The sequence below is a fragment of the Chironomus tepperi genome, unplaced genomic scaffold (genome assembly GCF_022539635.2).
Source record: "Chironomus tepperi strain 1889 unplaced genomic scaffold, CSIRO-AGI_Ctep_v1 contig_479, whole genome shotgun sequence".
Lineage (NCBI taxonomy): Eukaryota > Metazoa > Arthropoda > Insecta > Diptera > Chironomidae > Chironomus > Chironomus tepperi.
In genome coordinates, this window is record NW_027226601.1 from 1,462,329 (window position 1) to 1,485,257 (window position 22,929).

Below are 22,929 nucleotides of genomic sequence, written 5' to 3' on the forward strand. Positions count from 1 at the left end.
GAATTCCTCTTGTTTCTCTCCATTCACTCGAACTATACTATGCTGTGTATATGAATGATGATTCTCAGGCTGATGCACTTTTAAGTATCGAAATAAAATATACAGTACATATTTCATAATCTAGGAACATTTTTTTTGAGGGGTTGAAATTCAATAAAAAGGCAAAAATGAGAAAACAACCGCACTATTGTGTGATCATAGAGAGTTCATTCCACAGCAACTCATTTTTGAGTGCTTCTCTTGATTTTTATGATGTAATGTAACGAATTTCCAGCCTCATATATGAGAAATGTCTCTAAATATATTTATTCAAATTGCGTAATTGAAACATTGTGTTTCAAAATGCGAAACTGATCGTTTCTGCAAGAAATAGCACACAAGTATGTAATGTAAATAATTTATTTGCATCATTATGATCTTTGACATAGTCAAAGTTCCTTTAAAAATTTATTGAATATGATGTATCTATTTCATGCTCCACATTACACTGTTTACAATATTCATAAGCCATGTAGAAGAATGTATATCCATACATGAAAGAAAAAGGTAGAAAAAAAGCAAATTCCAGAGAACTTCAATGCTATCTGTGATGATTTTAGTGCACTCTTTTGCGGTCAGTGGAAGTTTTGGATTGTCTATGATTTTGAGATGTGAAAGAAGAAAGAAGCATTAATCATATAGCACATTTCTAAGTGACTATTATTAATGGCATTGAAAATAGAATGGAAGACAAATCGATGAAGTCATCGATAATTTTTTTTTATTTTATTCCATGAAGTGCTTCATGTCCCTCGAACCTTACTTTACTTTTACAATTAATGCACGCCATTAAGTGACGTTCATTTATCTCTATTCAATTTTTTTTGGAAATAAAAATAAATAAACAAGCATTGTTGATGGACCAAAATAAAGTAAAGTAGCGACAACAGATGTGCATCAAAACAATAAAACATGCAAAGTCACTTCAAAAAATATTTTTTAAATGTCCATTGCATAAATGCATGGAGGATCTGATGAATCATATCCAAAAGCTAAAATGTTATATCAATTGTAGACAGCTCGCAATTCCATTTAAAATGAGTTAAAATGTAGGGGAATGATGTTTGGTGGTAGAGGCGCATTTGGTTACTTTATCGTGATCGAAGAAGTGTGCATCGGATGTTTGACGTAGGTTTCTAGGCTCAGAGAAATAAAATTACATTCCTACGAATTCGTAGGATTTTCGGGTAGTTGATCTAGCCTTGCGACCTAGGTTTGATAAAGGAGTTATGTCATATGTTGAGTCGAGATACTTTTCAAGGATTAATGAATATGTAGCAAAACAACATGTTGGGAACATTTATTGATTTAATTTAAAGCAGCAATGGCATAGGACTTATAGTTTCTTCCAACTGACCCTAACAACCCGGGTTCGATATGGAAACTATTTTGATTGACATTTTTTTGCAAACGATTCTAGTATGTTTAACCGCCATAAAACATACAAATTGTGAGCAGCTAGATGGATTGGTATCCGACCCATGCAACTGTGCAGATTTGGAATTCCAAGAAATCGTCATTTATTCCGTTGGTTTTTCGCTTTTTCAGATGTCATCGATATACGAAACTCAACAGAATTCCAACTTAAAATATTAATCTGCTCTAAACAGGATCATTGATGCTGTTTTTCTAAGACGTCCTCAATAGATTTTGTTCATGTACGACCAAACTGACGATCATTGACTCATCATTTTTCAATAAAGTTCCGCGATTCACTTTATACAAAAAATAATAAAAATTCCATATGTTGTTTTGGAACTCCGAAAAAAAGGGAAAAAAAATTAAATAGAATAAAAATGCAAATTTTGTTTTTATCAGAAAAAGAATTAAAACACAATTGTGAAAAAGCAATTTCTATTCCTACTACATGACTCGTGCTGTAAGCACAACAAAATAAATTTAAATACCTCGACACGAGCTACAAACGCAACACCATATGGATGGAATCATCATCGGCATCACCCACTGCATTTAAAGCAATTGAGATAGTCACGCTTTGCTAGTTGCAATTATTCCTTTACATACATAAAAAGTATAATTTTTTACGATAGCTAGTTCTTTTTTTTGTGTCTGTGGTTTTATAGTTTAAAAAATATTTTTTTGTCATACGAATGTGTCAATGATCTTCATGAATGCATAACAAAACAAAAAAGCGAGCGATTCTTGTGTGCTTTTGTAAAACAAAAGAAATTCTTGTTCCATGTCTCACTCCCCTTTTTGTCTGATTTGATTAAGTTCGAAAATCCGTTTTGTAAACTGAATCATCAATTTGTACTTTGTGTATGGAGTATGTACGTATCTAAAGAGAAGCAAGCGATGTGAAATAGTATCAGATTTCATATTGTTTGTTCTACTCGTGTTTAATGTTCTATTTGCTTTCATCATTACAAAAGGATGATATTTATATACGAATTTGCTCTCATCTCTTCTTTTTTTTAATTTGAGAATTACAAATAAATAGAATTGTTGGTTGTCATCAGTTGGGACTTAAAAATGGGAAAAAATAAAAATAAGAGCACGAACATGACAAACAATATTGTCTGACAGAATGATGATGAACCCTCCTGAATTGTTCACTTTTTTTTCATCCTTTTGTTTTCGTCTGTTTAAATAAAAGTTAAGAGGATTATAGTAATGATGATCCAATGTTAATGGTTGTGTACTGAAAACATTTAGAGAAGATTATTGTGATACTGTGGCTGGAAAGAGCATTTTTTCGATCAAAATAAATTTTTTGCAAATTCTCTTGGACATCTCTTTTATACTCTAGAACTAAAATCATTCAAATGCTCTCCAAATGGACATAATTGTGCAAGTTAAATCAATTCAAACCTTTATAAAGTTCGGAATTCTTTAAGATTCAATATTGCACGAAATGATCATTATTCATTCTATCCTTCTGTCATTCCGTTCTAAGCTTCACCCTTTTTGAGACCAGAATGATCGTTAAATTAATATCTTCATACTATGCTTGGTAGGATTTTATTCTGGTTTACAGGTAATGAGGATAATCAGTGTTGTTTTGTCGGTACACCTCGATGGTTAGCTACAATCGAGACTGCACACGGCATGCGATTATAGCAATCTTCAAAATTTCGTTGGACCGTGTTTGGAATACTTGAATAATCTTGGGTTAATCCGTCCGAAATTATCATTTATCAAAGTGATAAATTTGTGAGTAAATATCCTCTTAAAATATCCTGAATCCAATTGATACTACTTTATAACACATAGACAAAATGACCTCATCAAGCCACGTTTTGACCAAAACCAGTTCACAAAACTCTTAAAAAAAATCAAATAAAGCCTGCATTGGCCAAAATAAAAGAGATTTTTGTCAAAGACTCGAGAGCATTTTTAAACACAACATAAAAATTTTAATGTCTTATTATTCTCATATCAAGATGAAGAAAAAGAGAATTCTTTAGCAAAAATAAGTATGAATTAAGTACGCAATAACTATAATTATTGTAATGCAATTGTCAATGATTTTTATCGCAATTGCTTTATGCCTTAATGTTAAATGGCTATACACACAGTACTCCGGTAGTAAATTATAGTTTCTCAGGTGAAGAAAATGCGTACAAAAAGTAACACATCGAAAAAGGGTCGCAGCATGGTATCGATTTCATAGAAGAGAGAATTGCTGATAAGAATCAGTTAAACATTTCTTTTTACGTCTACAAATAAAAACTTGACTATTTGCTTTTTTTTTCCCATCAGTGTCAATTAATTGCATTCATTTTCTCTCAAATAGTAATAATAACTTTTTTTTGGGTATAGGCAAAATGCTTCCCATCAATAGACAAATAATCCTGCGGGTAATACCAACTATAAAACATTCCTTAATGAAACGATATTGTGTAAGTTTTTATGCTCCTCGTCTATGCTGATAAATTAGGTCTGATAAGAAGAAAATTTAAGGGAGGAAATAATCGTAAATATTCGATTCATTTAAGGAACATTTTAATGTGAGAAATCGGAAATTATTGAAGCCTTGATGAAGTTTGGATGAAGTCAAGTCAATCATAAATGATGTCTATCAACATGGCAAAAAGACGAATAATGGTTTATATGTAGTGTAGTGGGCGAAGCACTAGCATAGGATTATAAATCTTGTCATAAAGAATAAACGGAACTGCTGGTTACTTTAAGACAGTGCTGTCCAAATCTCGTGCTGCGGCTCATTAGTGTGCCACCAAATTCTATTCTGAAAATGCTTTGAACGCATGCCTTGTGAGGCTCTGGTTGTGGATTACTAGCAATGTACGCCGTGGCACAAAAAAGTTTGAACAACACTGCTTGAAGATGAAGATGACAGTCTTACCTTATGAGTGGAATTTCCGTTGCATAAAACTATAGCTTCGTTATTCCTGGTCAGCGTAACTAACACTCGGTTGGATTTTGCCAAATCTGACTCCAAGCCAGAGTCATCCTTAACCGTCAACGAACACATTCAACTGAATAAACATGTTCAAAAGCATACTCAATTAATAAAACTGAGCATGCTCTTTGCGTTTTCGGGCATCAAGTCATGCAGATTTTTTTACGTCTTTTTCACATCGTGTGCCTTTGATGGACAAGTAACTATCAAGAGACCGATTTTATACTTTAGATCCTCTTTTTCTCATTCATTCCCATCATTCACAAACCTACATCACTTCCGAACAAATCCCATTAAAGTAGCATGACAAAAAGTGTCCGTTTGATTTTATGGCAAAGACTGTTAATTTGATTGATGTTTAATTGAGGATTAGCTATTCGGGGTTTTTTTGAGGGTGCGAAATTTAATGTTTCACATTCACAAAGAAGATCCAAATCTATTTGCTTTGGTAATGAACAAACAAATAAGGGATGTCAATGTTGACACAAATGATGAGATTTGGATGCATTTAAAGTAAAAGTATCTTGTCTAATTTATGCATTTTCATACATTATTATTTTTGATATGCTATATGCAATGAGCATTTCTTCTTAATTTATGTGATGCACCCTGCGACGACACTCATTGTGCTATTATGAATGGACAATTGTCAGTTCTTTGGTACTTTAATATACTCATAGAAATAGAGAGCATTTGCATTTTGTGGTTTTGTGTGTTTAAAACTAAACTAGAATTTCACTTCACAATTTTTATTTTGCATTGTTCTTCTCACGTCAATTGTCAGATGTTAATGCAGACATAAAATTTTATGATCTTTCCTATATGAATTGTTTTATTGTGAAAAAAAGACGTATTGAAGAGCAGATGATCGCAAATATGGTAAAATGGTAATTGATTTTGTGGCTTCCAATGGGTTCTTGAACTCATATAAGCATAAACTCGCATGAGCATACAGCATAAATAAAGTCAAGAACATAAATCAAGTAATGAGGAAAAATATTGAACCCCTCCTGATATCCTTAAGTCTTATCTATATGACGTGATCGTGTGAAAGCGATCGGAACTAAACTGACCTAATAACAGAATTAATTAATTTAAGGTGCGAAGGATATTTTGCGTGGGAAAATCGAATCACCTTTCAGGTGTTCAGGAAATGCAAATAGTAAAATATTATCATAAGATAGAAGATGTGTTATAAGACAGGAAAAAAGAAGGAATGAAAAATTTCACATTTAAATACAATAAGTAATTAAATCATCAAAAAAAGGATGCGGGCTTCAATTTTAATAAACTGTAAAAGAATATTTTTGCAGGATGCTTTGTTCAAATTCTTATGTTTATTAATTCATTGGAGAAAGGAAGCCTTAATATTTACATTATAATTAGGAGGAAAATGTGGAAAATCGTTTTATTTATTGAATAATTTTTAAATAATTTTACATTTGTTGGAAGGGGGGACATTAGTTCTGCTTGATGTAAGGAAGAGTTCTTAATTAATGTAAAAAACGTTTTTATAGAAATACCTAATTGGAGTTAAGCTTGAAAATTATTTTAAAACACTCAGTGGAATTTTAGATTTATCCAAATAAATTCATCATTTAATTGTGTAGATTTGAAATAACTTGAACTTTAAATAGAATTGTGAACGAGAATGAAGAAGTCTTTGCTTGAACAAATGAAACGATGTCAAGCACAATAATATTTGTAAAGGTCATACTTGTCTAATTTTGCTTGCCCCATTATTATTTTTGACAAATGAGCATGCTTTCATAGTGATGCAGAAACACTGCTACGGTACCTAAATAGAGAGCATTTGCATTTTGTGGTTTTGTGGTTACTTCGTTGGCCGTACAGATTAATTGTGATCTATAGTCTCTCTCATATAGCACCTGAAGCTGGCCTTGTGTCATTACTAAGTACAATACTGTCTCTTCTAAGAGTTTCCTTCTAAGTCTACGTTGGTTAGTCTAACTTAGTGGTGGACAACATTTCATTATCCACGTCACATCTTGGTGGTATGCGTCGATCGAAACGGCATACGTTTCATAACATTTTCAGTATTTTTTTGCACACTATTGTGTCGCGGCACACAGGTTCCACAGGTCCACCACTAGTATAACCTAAAAACATGTCAAGAACTGATTAAATTATCAAATTATTGCTTTTAACTGCGACTTTTATGCTATCCTAAAATTCTATACAAGTGCATAGCTGAGTTAATACCACACAAGGGTGTCTTGCTACAATTCATTTGCACACCAACGCAACCAAAAGAGTTGAAAAGAGCTTGTTAAAAATTTAAAAGCGGCCAAAGTCGACTAGAATGTGATAGGAACTATACTTGACTTTAATCGAAAAATCTAAACAAAATCTTAATTGACTTTGAGATGCAGATATAAAATAAATACTACTTAATGTTGTTCAAAAGTCTGGCTGCCTCAAATTTTCAAACACCTCTTGCAAACATCTCATTCTGTACCATTTAAAGCACCAGATAATAAATAAAAATTAACAGTACATTTGCAGCTTATTACATCTTTACATTGTCAATAAAAATTAAATTCCTCGTTTTACTGAACTTTGTTTTTAAAAAACACAACATCTGCTTCGAGCTGCAAAGTCAAAAAAACATAAAAAGTAACCACAAGGCAAGGTGATAATCAAAAGTTGATCCAAAAAAATATTATCCTTTAAAACCATATGTTTGTCACAAACTTGGTGTCTTGAAAATCTCTTTTGAGACAATATTGATATCTATTTTAAATATATGATCTAATACCCACCAGGACGTTGCCTCGTGGCTTTTCATAACCTTTTGTGTTGTCCTGCGGTTCAACATAAGTGATTTTATCAACATGTCTCATTTAAGGACTCTCGACAAATATCTCCTGCTTTAACATTTTGTCTCACAAAAATATAAAGACTTCTTTTAAAGGCACACAAAAAAATCTAATCCGTGACGTCACAAAAATTATCCCACCAATCACAGAGCTAGTTTCATTTCTATCTCATTGCTTTAGACCGTCCTCTTCCATGTGTGTTCAAATGTTAAGCGATGTGAATGTTTATGCTCGATTATGCTTTCTGTCTATGTATTTGTGTTTTGTGTTATTTTATGTTACATACTCTATCTTGTTCCCATTGAGTAAATAAAAATATTTTTTGTCCATCATTCGAGTTCTTGCTCTTTAACCGTGCAGACGTACTTTTAGGTCTTATTCAAATAAAATATAAAAATATATTTTTTGAAAATAAAAAAGTGAAAAGTGAAGAAAAAAAAATAAAATAAAAATGTTGCGCGATTGGGATATAAATGATAACATTGTGCCGGCAATAAGTGAAGCTGAATTAAATGAATATCAAGACTGGCCAGATGGTCATTGTCGTTTTGTGTATCATCCAAATAATGAAGAAGCTAAGAAGCACTCATCTGGATGGGCTATGAGAAATACAAATAATCACAACGTAAATATATTGAAGAAAAGTTGTTTGGGAGTTTTGGTATGTACTGCAAGATGTACGCTGCCAAATGGATCAAAAATTAATCTTCGTCCTGCAATTTGTGATAAGGCGAGAAGAAAGCAACAAGGCAAAAATTGTCCGAATAGGAATTGCACCGGGAGACTTGACATTCAACCGTGTCGTGGTCATTGTGGATATCCAGTTACACATTTTTGGCGTCATACAAAATTTGGAGTATTTTTCCAAGCCAAAGGTGTTCATGATCATGCCAAACCAGAACCTAAAAATTGCCGAGAAACGAGAAGATACTTGGGAATGGGAAAACGAAAGAGTTTGTCGCTCATGCTAAATAGAGATGCTGCATTGAGTAAGAAGTTAAAGACATTACAGAATGATAATAAGCCTGAGTTCAATTACAATCCACTTCCTCAAAATGGACAATCAAATATGAATATTTCGTATAATACAACATATCAAGTACCACAAAATTGCCAGGATTATATGACCCAGCAATATTCACCAGATGAATTTATTAATGCTGAAGAAATCTTCCAGCTTGATCAGCCTATAAAGCAGTATGCAGTCACACAAGATTACTCTAAATCACCATCAACAGTTCTGGATTTAGATAGAAATTATTTAGTGAAAAATGAGGCGATAATTCCTTATTATCCTGAAGCTGATGACACAATGAGCCTTACAAGTGGCTCAAGTGTTAGCTTTTTTGACGACGGCTATCAATATATTGACTCAAATAATTATATGGCTACAAATAACTACAATCCAACAGAATACAATAATAATATTTACACTGGAAAGCAGTATGAAAGTTATGAGACTAAAATCTTCACAAATCCGTCGCTAGATTATACAAATAATGGAAAATGTGATTATATATCCACCGTCGATCCACAAATTAATTATTTTAGTGATTATAGAATACCGAATAATATGACTAGCAATAATTACATCAACAACTATACTGAGGAGAATGTTTCATTTGTGCCACAATACGAGTGCGCATTTTGATGTTAAGGATGTAGAATTAGAGATGAATTTCAACAATAAGTATTTAGTGGACTAAAGTTTCTATTATAATTAAGTTAAGTTAGTTGAATATTATTTTAAATTTAAGTTGTATTGGATTTTGGAAGATGAAGGAGCTTCAAGACTCAATAAATCAGTGGTTGGCAACGTTTTATTTTTCGGGAACCGCTTAATATTAAGCCTCGACCGAAACCGCACATGGTATTCGGTTCATGGAACACTAATATGCCGCGGCACACAGGTAGCCCACCACTGCAATATATCATCAGAATTTGATGATCATTGGAACTCCACCATACCTTCCATATCCAAAAATGTCCTTTAAATTGATGAAACAAAAAAATTATTGTCATTTATATCCTTTGTGTTCGTTTTTATTTCCATTTTTTTTTGTGAGTTTGTTTATCAAGACTGCATGTTATGATAATTAATTATAGATGCTAAGCCTCGTCACTTGCCTTCTGATTTTATTTTTCCTCGCTCTATGTTATCAACATATTCCGATTTTCTTTATCTAGTCAGTAAATAAAATCTATAAATTTCGCAAAAAAATCTTAAAAAAAAAAAATCAAAAAAATTGTTTTTATTTTTATTTTTATCGGCAATTTTAGGCACGACTGATGATGAATGAGGCGTAAAAATTGTCAAAATTTTCAATTTTATACTTTTAAGATTCGTCACACAAGCAATTGAAGATTTTTATTTGCTTTACGCTTATTACACTTTATTGCAATTATTGGAGTTATTACAAATTTTCGCTATGTAATTGTGTCTCATTGTAAGAATTGTAAGAGCCTTGTTGCACACAGTGTGAAACAATATTGTATATTTTTTTGAGATATCGAGTGTGTAATACTAAAAACCAGAAACTATGAGGACGGCTCTGAAGTGGTTATTATAATCGATTTGATCATATGAGAATAGTTCTTTATGATCACACAATAGTGCGGTTGTTTTCTCATTTTTGCCTTTTTATTGAATTTCAACCCCTCAAAAAAAATGTTCCTAGATTATGAAATATGTACTGTATATTTTATTTCGATACTTAAAAGTGCATCAGCCTGAGAATCATCATTCATATACACAGCATAGTATAGTTCGAGTGAATGGAGAGAAACAAGAGGAATTCCTGCAGAGTTTTGTGACCGTTTGAAGAGATCTCAATGATGTGATTAGCAAATACGAATATTAAGACAAGGGAATTGTTCCTTCCTTGACACACACAAGCAATCACTTTGACATGGAACTGAGGAAATTGATAAAGAAATTATCTAACTCACATATGCTTTGGATTTATGTTGTTCATCCTTCTCTTCTTATTTTTTTGGCTGTTCTTATCAGCATGAAAAAATCTCTTTTACATATTTTGTGGCTTGTTCTTGACATTTGCATTCATTGTCACTTCCTAAGCATTTAAATAATTTTCATTTATCCTTTGTTTAACTTTATTATCAACAATTTATGCTTTTATGAATTTTGGATATACATTTTTTCATTATTTATAGCTTGGCATGGCACATATGAGAGATAAATTGCTGCAATCACATTTCAGTTCCTTTTATGTTGAGCAAATTTCAATGTTTGTTTCACATTTAGGAAAATACATCCGGAAAACAAATCGAGAATCGAGAATTATGGAAGGGATGTAATATGAGTCTGTAATTGCTGTTAATGTTCATTCAATTGATGATGTTGCGCAGTCGTTTTATTTTATTTTTTAAAAACTTCAACTTCCACTTTTTTAATACACAATGTTGAGGGTTGTCAGTGAATTATTGCTATTTTTCTGTTGAGTGGGAATTAAACTCAAATGAAATCGGATCAATTGGCAGGGCGTGAGAAGTTGCGTCGAAGGTCATAAAGGATTTTAATTTACATAATACTGTAAATATTGTTTGTGTCTCTTAAGGAACAGTCCAAATATTTTGATGTCATTTTTGCGATATCCTCTTTTCTTTTTGTGTCTATGCCTTTACAGACTGCATAGTCGACTGTTTAGGTGCAATTCATATGAACATCTGCCATTGACTCAACATGATCCTCAAACTGATAGATGTGCCTTTTCTAATTTATTTATAGAGAAATTGCATTATAAACTCATTTGCCATTGTTGTAAGGCTGACTATTCAGATTTGATTCTTTTAATCCTCAATTGGCTTTCAATTTTACTAATGCAAAAATGATCAAGCATTGAAGTTTTACATATGTCTTTTGTTATAAAAATGCAGAACTTAATGAAACTGTCATTAATCAATCATATAAAGGTGCAATACTTCAACTGCAATTGCAGACGAAAAGTTAAAAGGAACCTCAACAAATTCCATAAAAAATGCTCAAATGTAAGTCAATTTAAATGGCCCGTGCCATAAAACCGTACTTACTTAAACATAGCAAGTAATATCAAGTCATTCGAGACAGGCATAAAAACCTCAAAAACCTCCTGTTCAACAAAATCTACAGGCATTCTATAGACACAGACACTTTGAAGCAGGTAAAAAGATTCTTCAAGGGTCGTTCAATGCCTTTTTTACGGTTCTTGTAAATATTTGTTGCCATCCTTAATGATTGAGCATTGTTGTGATTTTCATACTAATTGTGCAAAACTTTTCTCGCCTCATAAATTTCCGATTTTGGCATCTATGTCCATCCATAAAGAAGGAAAGAAAAATTGATTTCTAATACATGCTGCATAATAAACAAATAAGTCTATTGTGGCTGGATGGACAATAAATGAATATAGAAAGGTGGTTATGGTTCATGGAACTCGTTATTTATGGACATTTTTCGTACCCTAATATTATTGTTGCTGCTACTGCTCATATCTATTTATTGCTCAGTACTTCTTTTTTTACTTCTGTTCAGTTCCATAATGAAATTTAATTTCTAGAAACGAATTGCATTAATTTGCATTCAATTAAAAGTTATAGAAGCATCAGCTGATGAATCCCGCATTTTCGGGTATACAGTAAGCGCGTGTATGAATATGAGCGCATGAATTGAATGATAATCGACATTAAGGGAAAGAAGCAACAGAAAGAACAACAAGGCAATAAAAAGAGAGAAGTTCCATTCACCTACATTTGCAGCATAAGAACATTGCTTGTCACCGACCATACAGACATCGTCATCCTCAAACAGGTGGTAAGAATTCATTAAGAGTCCGTCTTGAAATGCACAACTGTAAATTAAATCAACACATGAATTTTTGTTCAGTTCCACTGAATCGTACAGAATGCAATGTAAATTGCCAATAATGTGAAAATTTGAGGCATCTTGTAGTGTCATATCATTAATTTATTTTTCACAACTGGCCACTACACCAGGGACTATAAAGTTATTATTACATTTATTTTTGATGTCTTCATTTTCTCTCTTCGTGTCATTCCTTCCTTAACATGTTAAGTTGCTTGTTTGTGTACAAAAGCAAGTTAAGAACTTTGACGAGCTGTTTGTTTTTCGGAACCGTAAAAATCAACATGTCAAAAGGAATATAATTGATAAGAGCATAATTACAAGGCAAGCGTTGCATGAGAAAATATAAAATGTGTAAAAATTTTAACGATCTGATAATTTGATGGCATTGCATACACAATGATGGTGATTATCATGTACCGTTTGTTGCATTCAATCAATTCCAGTTGCAATATTTTTTGGCAGTGATTTAATGACATTTTACAGTGCGATGTCAACCACATAATCCACTTAAGTGAACAACATTGACCAGGTTTAAGGATTAAAATTTAGAGCTTGTCAAAATTATTTTTGAATAAATTTTTAATTCTTTCAGTCAAATGTTGAGGATCGAAATGGAATTAAACCCTCTCGAAAATAGCAAAACTAAATGTGAAATTGGTACAAGTAACAAACAAATAGTGGAAGTGATGTCAATTGTTATTCATTGAAAATATTTAATAAATAATAAATTGAGAGAAAAATGTCAACCCTCGTGTGTATTAGGATAGAGAAAGGAGTGAATTAACAGCTTTTAATAGAAAATAATAGCACAAAAAGGGAACTTCAATATGCTTTACATCCAAGGATCATTTATCATTCACATCATTGTATTTTTCTCATATTCGTGCATTTAGGTATCCTAAAAAAATATGCAATATACAACAAATAAATACGAAAATAAGTTTGCTGTCTATTAGCTCGTACACGATTATGAATTACATCAATGATAATAGAATTCCTAATTTACATAAATGTATTTTGATTATTGAATACTTCTGAAAGCTATCAATTACAAAAATGTCACAACATTAGGAGGGCTTATTACAGACTATTGTGAATTGCTGAATTTTTATTAACGTCACATACGATAATAATTCAAATGATTATTTAAATTTTGTGACACGCATATCCTACAAATAGAGCATTCAGTGAGTAAGCATTTTCGGATGAAGATCATATGCAAATTTATGCTGACACAATGAAATTTATAAGTGTAAATAAAGTTTTTGAGTCAAGCCGATTTGTTTATTTTATGAATAAATTGATCTGTAATTTATTTTTGACGTTTAAAAAGAAGAATGGAAGTGATAAATACAGGGCGGTGACGACTTCAACAGACATTATAATCTTTATGTTAAGCCTTAGCGCCACTGTAATTGGATTTGCTGACATAATAAAAACTCCTTTAAAACGCACGTCAAGGTCGTTAATATTGGAGTTGAGCATGTTTGCTAATGGCAAATTACGGACAATTCAACCGTTTTTGGTGCTAAGTACGAGTTTTTTGAATCGATTTAATTATTTTGAGTTGCTGAATACATTTCACAGCATTGATACCCTTGTAAGTTATTTTTTGAATGCTTATTGGACATTAGTTTACTAAACATGCTTAATATAAGAACATTTAACTTTACTTCCATGTCAAAACAATTTAGCTGTTGAGTGTCAACATTTATCGAGACCATTCACGCGATTTTGCGATTTCGCTAGCAGTTTTCATTATTCCTTACACATTTTCGCTGTCAACTTTGGTATTTCTACTAACACTCTTACGACAATTCAATATAAGCTATGACTCAGTTCCACTTGACAAATATTTTTATTGGCTATCAAATATTGTGTCACTAAATTTGACATTTACATACTTTTTGACACAATTTGCGATTAATTCACGTCTTGGATCGATAATAAAATTTTTGAAGGATACAGATGATGAGGACATAAGGAAGGATTTAAGGATTTTTGTGAAAATTCATATGAAATTTACTGATGTTGTGTCGCTATCGAATCAATGCTTCACATTCCATTCTATGGTATTATTCCTAGAATTTACAACTTTTAGTGTGTCGATGACATTCTTGTGCTTTACAACATTTCAAGTGTACATGGAAACTTATGAAATTTCATTTAAGGAAATCATCTTTATCCTGACTTGTGTGGCATTTTTAATTAATTTAGTGATCAATGCGAGTATCACATTCCATTATTCACATCTTTTCTTAAAGAACAGCATGCAAATTTTGGAAAAATTGCTGAAAATTTCTGCAAAAAGGAAGGATAGAATCTGTGCACGTTATGCTCATGTATTTGCAACTTATGCTTGCGAAGAGCAATTATTTGTGTCTTGTGGATTATTTCTATTTGACTGGAAGCAACTTTTTGTGATGTTTTCGAGTATTTATTCTTATTTGTTGATTTTAATACAGTTTGATATGAGTTAGTCAAGTTAAGTTTAAGATTGTTAATTTTAGTTAGGGGCAAGGCACAGAGCTCAATAATTGAGACTTGGTATGTAATTGTGGATATCAATTCCAAAAATGCAGGGATAGAAGTCAAATTGAGTTCGCCACATTTTGCTAAGAATCGATTGAAATTTGTATGAAATGTTCTACTTCACAAGAGTGAGCAGAAAAAATTTCTATGCTAAATTTTAATCGGTTTCAGCAGACTAAACAAGTCTTTTTCAATATCTGCAAATATGTAAACATTTCCGTAAACATCTAAAATAAAGTTATGTTAATTACCAAAATATTAATTATCAAAATATTCTCAGAATTTTCATTCATCAAAAAATGCTAGTCATTCTATACTATATAGATCTGATCTAGAACTACCATTATTTAAGATCTAACTGCTGATATCACATCAATTTTAACATGCATGACAAGCAGTTATTGATTAGTAATTGAAATTTAATTAACGTTTTACTGACGCACGTGCCATATAATTTTACATTAGCTCATTACCTTAACTGATATGGATCCGTCAGGAACTAAAAACATTTTTCATGCAAATATTTTTTGCTATTACTTTGCCAAATTGATAAATTTTAACTTTGTGACAATTGTGCGCCAGAAATCAGGAGTGTATAGATGTCATACGAATACTTGGGATAAAATGAGATTAGCGGCTGGAATAGCATTTTATAGCTGGATGTTTTATGATTCTGTAATCAGTACTAAATTTACAACAACCAAAAGATCAATAATATTTGATTTGGGATCGCTAATTTACGGAAAAATTCAGTTAATTGTTCCGGCATTTACAATATCTCAAATGTATTATTATCGGATTGAATATTTCAATATTCTGCAAAGTTTGCATTTTATTGACAAGAAGGTGAGAGAATTGTGGATCAAATAATTAAATCACGAATAACATAAGTTACCTTAACAGGCAAAGAGACCGTAGGTTAGGTGCCATAGTGGTATTTCCGTACCATAAAAGCATGCTTTATGCCTGATATGGTCAGTAATCGCTCCAAAATTTGAAACCAGGCCGACGTGACTCTGGTATATTGCCGGATTGAAAACCCAACTCGGCACAAAGAGTCAGAGTCATGAAACCCTGATGTCAGATGTTGGATCGATTAGCCGACTTGTGCTATTCGAAAATATTAATCTGAAACGTATAGTTTTAGCTAACTCATTATGGATTCTTCCGGAACTATCACAAAGATTACTTGAAACTCACCATCTCAGCGATATTCTTAATTATATTCATAATGTTCGATATGACGCTCGGATACAGCATAGTAACATATTTTGGAGTTAACTACGATGCTATTCCAATGAGAAATAAGGCATTCTTACTTACTGTGTCGATTCCAATTCTATTTAATGTTTTATTGAGTTTGTTGCTTTATTTGATCAGTCAAAGACTTCTAACAATCATCAGAATGACTGATGCTTCAAAGATAAGTGCATACTATGAACGTGACCTTAAAAAGAGAATACACACACTAATGAAATTAATTGACAAAATTAATGATTGTGTCTTATCTGTCAATAAAGGCCTTGTCCTGAATACAATGTTTAGTTCATTCAGCATGACCGTGATAATGCTTTTGATGACCTTTTTGTCTATGGATATAATTCTTCATGAACTTGAAACTGAAGATGTTATTCTAGCTGGCGGAGGCTTCAGCTATTGTGGATGTTTGGGTGGAAGTTGCATTGCTGTTATTTATTTTTCATCTGCAATTAAAAAGTGTCATGAGAATTTAAGTCAAAAATTAATAAACCTTCACATTTGCTTGTTTAGTCGGAAAATTCACAGACCGGTCCACTTAGGGCTGCTTCAGTTGTCACATTCACAAAAGGAACTAAGTTGTGGACTGTTTTCATTAAACTGGAAATACGTTCTTATTATGATAGCATCAGTTTACAATTATATGATTGTCATGCATCAGTTTGATTTTATGATATCCAATGGGAATAGAAGTTAGATTCTCGCTTAAGTCGATATTTATATCCCGAGCGACACAATTCGGTTAATCGCATATTTCGCCGAAATAATGGGTCGACATCAGTCATCTTGGTACTGTTAGTGCAATTTGGCGTCTTGCCTTCAATACGACACAGCGATCACTTTGTTCTGTTCGGGATAATTAAAATAATTTTTGTTCTATGTGCAAATTATTGTGGTTTTTATCAAGAATTCTTAATAGTTAGACTAATATTTATCAACTTCCTTCCTAACTTTTCTGGCTGCACATATATTTTTGCTAGTTATACCTGGCTCCCGATTACATTGTGACTAAACATTTATTTTGTTTTCCAAAATAAAAAATAATCAACTTTGAGGAAAGCTTTTTTGTTAATTAAAATACTACAAAGCATGTCACACTGTGTGGGTATTAAGGATAACACGAACTCTGTTAGTTATTGTTGAAACAGGAGCATAGTCAGGGATTTTTTTTGAGAGGATGGGGAGTGGTGTTTGAATTTTGTTTTATAAGAATTCCAAAAATTTAGTGGGGTTTTTGAGATTTTTTCACGAAAAAACCAAGCAAATTGAAGAATCTTCTCCAAAACAGGGATGGGGGTATGACCCTCAAAACCACCTCTGTGTAAAAATAAGTTACTACGGTCAACATAGGTCATGCTTTTGGATAGATTCATACACAAACCTTGATATATTATTTATCAACTTGTAATTGATCCTTAATTACTTTTTCCCATACTTTTGATTAAAAATAAGTTTCTATTGAAATGTTAAACTTTTTGTCATTATTCCCACAAACCTTAGTAAAAAGTGCACAAAAATGAAATTTATAGAAGCTCAAAATATATTTGATGCCAATAAAATCTGTTTTTATTATGGAAAACTAACAAGTTTTCATTACGTAACATGGAAAGTGACAGAACCTGGAAATTATCAATTTACAACATCAAAATGGGATTTTTGCAGATTCTTAGCATTATTGACATTCTGTTTGTGGGTGGCAAGTGACGCGGTGTCACCTAATTTAAGCCAAACAAGCAGATCAATTGTTTTTGATATAGGAACTTACTTCAACGCTGTACTTGAGTCCATTCAACCGTGCATTTCAATTTTACAAATTTATTGTTTTCGGACAGAATATTTTAAAATTCTTGAAAGTCTTCACTGGATGGATAAAAAAGTAAAGAATAGTAATCATAGCTGAGTGACGCAAATGAGGGAGGCTACGTCAAGTAACCTCCATTTAGTGTCAATAAAAGAGGTTTTGCTGATCTTGAAAAAAAAAAATAATTACGAGTAATGGATCTTAAGTAGGACTCGACCCACGTCTTATGATTTTCGGTCACATGTTCTTTCCAATGAGCTATCGGGGGATATTCGACTATATAACAAAATGTCGTATATATCGTTGGAATCTAATTTCCACAGGCCTAGTCGATTCTCCAAAATTCCGTGACGGAGCCTTCTTCATTTGTGTCGCTCGGACTATGTACATATCAATTTAATTAATTAACTACAATTTCGTGCCTTTCCTTTATAGCTGTCACTCGAAGGCTTTTTCCGCAACTTCAATTCAGACTTTAAACGTTTAACAGCAATTTTTGTGTTTTTTGAGTTTTTTCTGCTTATGGAAATGATTGGATCACTTATCATGACAAGGAATTTTGACACACGATTTAATTCAATGCCAATTGATAACACATTCTTCTTAATTTCCATTGGAATTCCAATGATGTACAACTTTCTTATTGGAATATTATTGATCAACATGTTTGATCGATTTTATTCAATTATAAATTTGACAGAATTTTCACATTCAATGCAATTTACTGAGCAAAAATTAAGACATCGGATTAATCTTACGATGAAGATGCTTGATAAAATCAATGACATAGTGTTAAGTATCAACAGATGCTACATGATGAATATTTTATTGTCATTCTTTAATTTGACACTTGTTTTGATTTTTATAACCTTTTTCATTTATGACATTTTTGTGCATCAACTGAAAATTGATGATGCAATTATAATAGCTGGAGGAACCAGTTATGCTTCATGTATCAGCACAGGCTGCTTTATCATCATTTCATATTCATCTACAATAGCAAAACTTCATAATTTAGTCATGAAAAATATTGTTGAATTGCAGCTACGATTACCTGAAATGAAAATTTATCGGCAAGTCCATTTGGCAATGCTCCAATTGACACATTTTCGGAAGGAAATATCTGGTGGATTATATGACTTTAATTGGAAATGTATACTTTTGATATTGACGTCTGTGTTTAATTATGCAATTGTAATGATTCAGTTTGATGTGATGATTTCTAAATAAAATTTTAATATTATTAAGGATATAAAGCAGTTGTGGACAACCTTTTATTTTTCGTGGTCAAGCGTCAGACACTCTAATGTACAGTACTGTACTTACTGCACTCTCCATACAATTACAGTAAGTACAGCAAGGACAGAACTGTATTAAATGTACTTTCATATATATTCAACAAATGTACAGTACTATACCATTGTTCACGGCATGCCTTTGTCTTAAGTCTCGATCGAAACCACGCGTTCAATACAGTACAGAAGCATTAGTTCTATGTGTGATTTAAGAATAATCTAGAGTGAACTTTCCTGAAATACTAATTTTCCTTAACTAAAATACAAATTACATAAAACCTGCAACTAATTTTTCAATTTAATTACTTATGGGTCATTCAATTATTACGTAATGTCCATAAGCGAGGTGGGGGTGAGGATCAAGTTTTTCCATATAGATTACGGAAGGTGCAGAGTCAATTTAAATGCTATCCAATATGTGAATGACCCCTTTAGTTGATTAAAAAGAACAATATTGATTACATTTGTTAATTAACCTTTGCTGATCTGAATGGGCTTATAAGCTCAAAAATGTCAATTCATTCTATTCTGCACATCAAGCAATAAACAATGGATCTAACAAGAGCTGAAAATATTTTTGAAGTTAATACATTAAATTATTATTTTAGTAAAGTTATAAATTTTCATTTCCTGACAATTACTGAGATTAAATATGGAACATATCATGTCTATACATCCAAATGGGATATCCTAAGATTTATTTTACCAATGTGCTTTTACATTTGGTACTGTTTGGATACATTTAAGAATCCATTATCGATCACGGATAGATCAATAATTTTTGACATTGGAAACTTGCTGGTTGGAAAGTTACAAATCCTGCATCCTGCAATTTCGATGGTCCAAATATTTTTCTTTCGAAAGGATTATTATAAAATTCTTCAAAATATTAATTGGATAGATCATAAGGTAATTTATATTAATTAGAAGAAACACTTTAAGTAGTGAAACTAGCCACAAAAGTCTTCGTCAACGTCCATATCACGTTGAAAACACCGGTTCTCGTCCAATCACCGAAGTTGAGCAACGTCGAGCGTAGTTAGTACTTAGATGGGTGACCACTTGAGAACGCTACGTGCTGTTGACTTTTTTTTGCTTTAAACCTTAAAAATTCTTTAATTTAATTCATAAATTTTTACTTTTTAGCTTAAATTTGCTGGAATTTTCCGCAACTACAACTCAGACCTCCGTAAAATAAATCAAATTTTGGTGGTTCTTCAGATCCTTGTAATATTAGAGATGATTATTGGATACTCGATTGTGACATATTTTGGTGTTAAATTTGACGCAATTCCATTAGATGATCCAATTTTTCTCACCATAATTTCAATACCAATGAGCTTCAATATACTAATTATCATTCTACTTTATACTATTTTTACGCGAATATCAACGATAATTACATTAACTGACATTAAAAACGTTTGTTCGTTTAGTTCCTACAACCTTAAAAAACGAATTAATTTGGTGATGTTGTTATATGATAAGATCAACGATAGCATTTTGTATGTGAATAATTGCTATATCATCAATATATTAGTAGCATTCCTAAACATCACATCAACATATATTTTCATGACATTCTTACTATATGACACAGTAGTTCATAAATTAAAGTTTGAAAATGCCATCCTTGTCATGGGAGGATACAGCTATTGCTTCTGTTTTGGTGCTAGTTGTGTGGCTATCATCCATTTCTCAACATCCATCAGAAAATGTCACGATGACACTATAAGGAACTTCTTTACAATGCACATGCTTCTCAGAAAAAGGAGAATCTGCAATAAAGTTCATTTAGCATCGCTGCAACTTCATCACTTCCGGAAAGAAATTTCTTGTGGATTATTTGAATTTAATTGGAAATATTTGATGGTTGTCATTGGTTCTGTCTATAGTTATGTGATTGTGATGATTCAGTTTGAAAGTATGATTTCTGTTGCTAATTAAATATGCTAAACTAGGGTTTCCTGAAGTCTCGAGATCGATGAATCGGTTTCGGACTGAAATTTAGATAACGAAATAGAGACCGAGATTTAGACTGAGATCAGAATCATGACTGAGACCGGAATCGAGACCGAGATTGGAATCTAAACTTAGTCTAAGTATCGAGATCGGCAAAACCTAAATCTAAATCGGGACCGACACCGAGATCGAGATCAGGACTGATATCAGGACCGAGGCCGAAATTGGGATCGAGACCGAAACCGAGATTGAGATCGAGGCTCAGATCGGGACCGAAACCGAGACCACAATGGAATTCGAAGTCTTGACCTCTATAGCCCTTATGATGCACACTTTGTGATTCTTCTTAATATTAAGATAAAACAATCTGTGGATAAAACTGCAGTTTACCTCATTACAACACAAAAACAACGACAATCAAACGCCGGCATTTCTCATAAGTAAATATTAAGTATGAAACAAATATTCAATTTCAAAACACGACGGTAGAAAGCGATCATGAATGATAAACACGATGTGATTTTTAGTTTCACCACTACATCGATGCTTTTGTTGTAAAAAGAAGAAATAAAATCGCAAAAACCGGTTAAATTGTACTATTTTAAATATCATTTATACTTCATTCAAAACAGTTACACACTGGAAATCGTCGAAGTAAGTTCGATAAAAATATCAAGTCTCGCTTATTTGTTGACATCAAAAATGTCTAAGAAGCTATTAATTACGGTTATTGTTTTGATAAGTTTGTATAATAAGTGTGAAGGTGGATCAGAATTAGTTCAAAAAAGACTTCGTGAGGATGAAATTGTTCCTGATGTCCTGCAAAAATTATCAGATGTGGATTTATTGAAAGTTTCATATGGAAGAGGCTTAAAAGCTGACTTGGGAAATATTTTAACACCAACTCAAGTTAAGCAACAGCCTAAAATTGAATATGATGCAAATCCAAAAGATTTCTATACCTTATTGATGACTGATCCAGATGCACCTTCGAGAATGGAACCAACATTCAGAGAATTCAGACATTGGCTTGTCGTAAACATTCCCGGAAGTGACATCAAAAATGGTGAAACAGTTATTGAATATATTGGAAGTGGCCCACCTAAGGTGAACTTACTTGTTTACTTTCTCGAAACAATCTTTAATTGATCTACTTATTTAGGATACCGGATTTCATCGATACGTATTCCTTGTCTTTAAGCAATCGACTGGAAGAATTGATTACGAAGGTCCATATGTATCAGATCACTCTCCATTAACACGTCCTTCGCAATCAACTAGAGATCTTATTGATAAATATAATCTTGAACTCGTTGCGGCTAACTTTTATGAAGCTGAATATGATGACTATGTACCGACTGTACATTTTCAATTGTCTGGAAAATCTGGTTAATTCTATAAGCACATAAAATTGCTAATGGTCTGTACGTTAGGGGTTCTGAAATTAAGTTAAAATTTAATCATAGCTTAAAATTGTGTAAATCATCTGGATGTTGTGTGTCAAAAATTAATACTTTTTGTAAAGACGAAAGGCTTCACGGACAAGGACGAAGCGCACAGGAATTAGTGGGAAATTTGCTATTTTAGACGGGACACATTGTAATGTGTCTTTATACTTAGAACTAAGCTGTAGTAAATTGGCTGTCTCAAGTACTTAGTAAACTACTTACACTTTGCTGGCTGGACAGATGCTGATCTAAGCCCTCCCTCAGTTTCCATCTTCAGCTGAATCTGTCGCTTGCCTTTGTCTGTCAATTGACAATACCAAGTGTGACAGTGCCTATATCAACAGCCTCCTTTCAAGAATCCATTGATCATTTTCCATCTACAACCTCGGATTTAAAGACCTTATTGTCCCCGGTACTGTGAAGCATTTTTGCTTGAGTTGATCATCTTTTACTTGCTCTATTGAACTTGAAAAGCTGAAAAATTCGCATGCTATGAGTCATCTCTCT

The 22,929-nt window shown here is 32.5% G+C and overlaps 2 protein-coding genes and 1 non-coding gene across 3 annotated transcripts; all 3 read left to right on the forward strand.

The window, feature by feature from the left end:
* Positions 1-7,702: 7,702 nt before the first annotated feature.
* On the forward strand, positions 7,703-9,041 carry LOC139099683 (chorion-specific transcription factor GCMb-like). Its single transcript, XM_070652211.1, has one exon. It carries the CDS (start codon positions 7,715-7,717, stop codon positions 8,912-8,914), a length of 1,200 nt encoding a protein of 399 aa, XP_070508312.1. The 5' UTR covers positions 7,703-7,714; the 3' UTR covers positions 8,915-9,041.
* A 10,939-nt stretch (positions 9,042-19,980) lies between these two features.
* LOC139099708 (5S ribosomal RNA) lies at positions 19,981-20,099 on the forward strand. The gene has a single exon (XR_011545353.1). It is a non-coding gene; the product is annotated as a 5S ribosomal RNA (ribosomal RNA).
* Positions 20,100-21,599: 1,500 nt separating this feature from the next.
* Positions 21,600-22,430, forward strand: LOC139099567 (protein D3-like). The gene is made up of 2 exons (XM_070652064.1): positions 21,600-22,081; positions 22,137-22,430. Exons 1-2 carry the CDS (start codon positions 21,677-21,679, stop codon positions 22,365-22,367), a joined length of 636 nt encoding a protein of 211 aa, XP_070508165.1. The 5' UTR covers positions 21,600-21,676; the 3' UTR covers positions 22,368-22,430.
* Positions 22,431-22,929: the final 499 nt, after the last annotated feature.

What these genes read in the sequence shown, in the direction of transcription:
- LOC139099683 (XM_070652211.1), top strand. Translation starts at nt 7,715, where the DNA reads ATGTTGCGCGATTGGGATATAAATGATAACATTGTGCCGGCAATAAGT.
- LOC139099567 (XM_070652064.1), top strand. Translation starts at nt 21,677, where the DNA reads ATGTCTAAGAAGCTATTAATTACGGTTATTGTTTTGATAAGTTTGTAT. An exon ending in TTGGAAGTGGCCCACCTAAG is followed by an intron (nt 22,082 to 22,136) that starts GTGAACTTACTT and finishes CTACTTATTTAG; the next exon opens with GATACCGGATTTCATCGATA.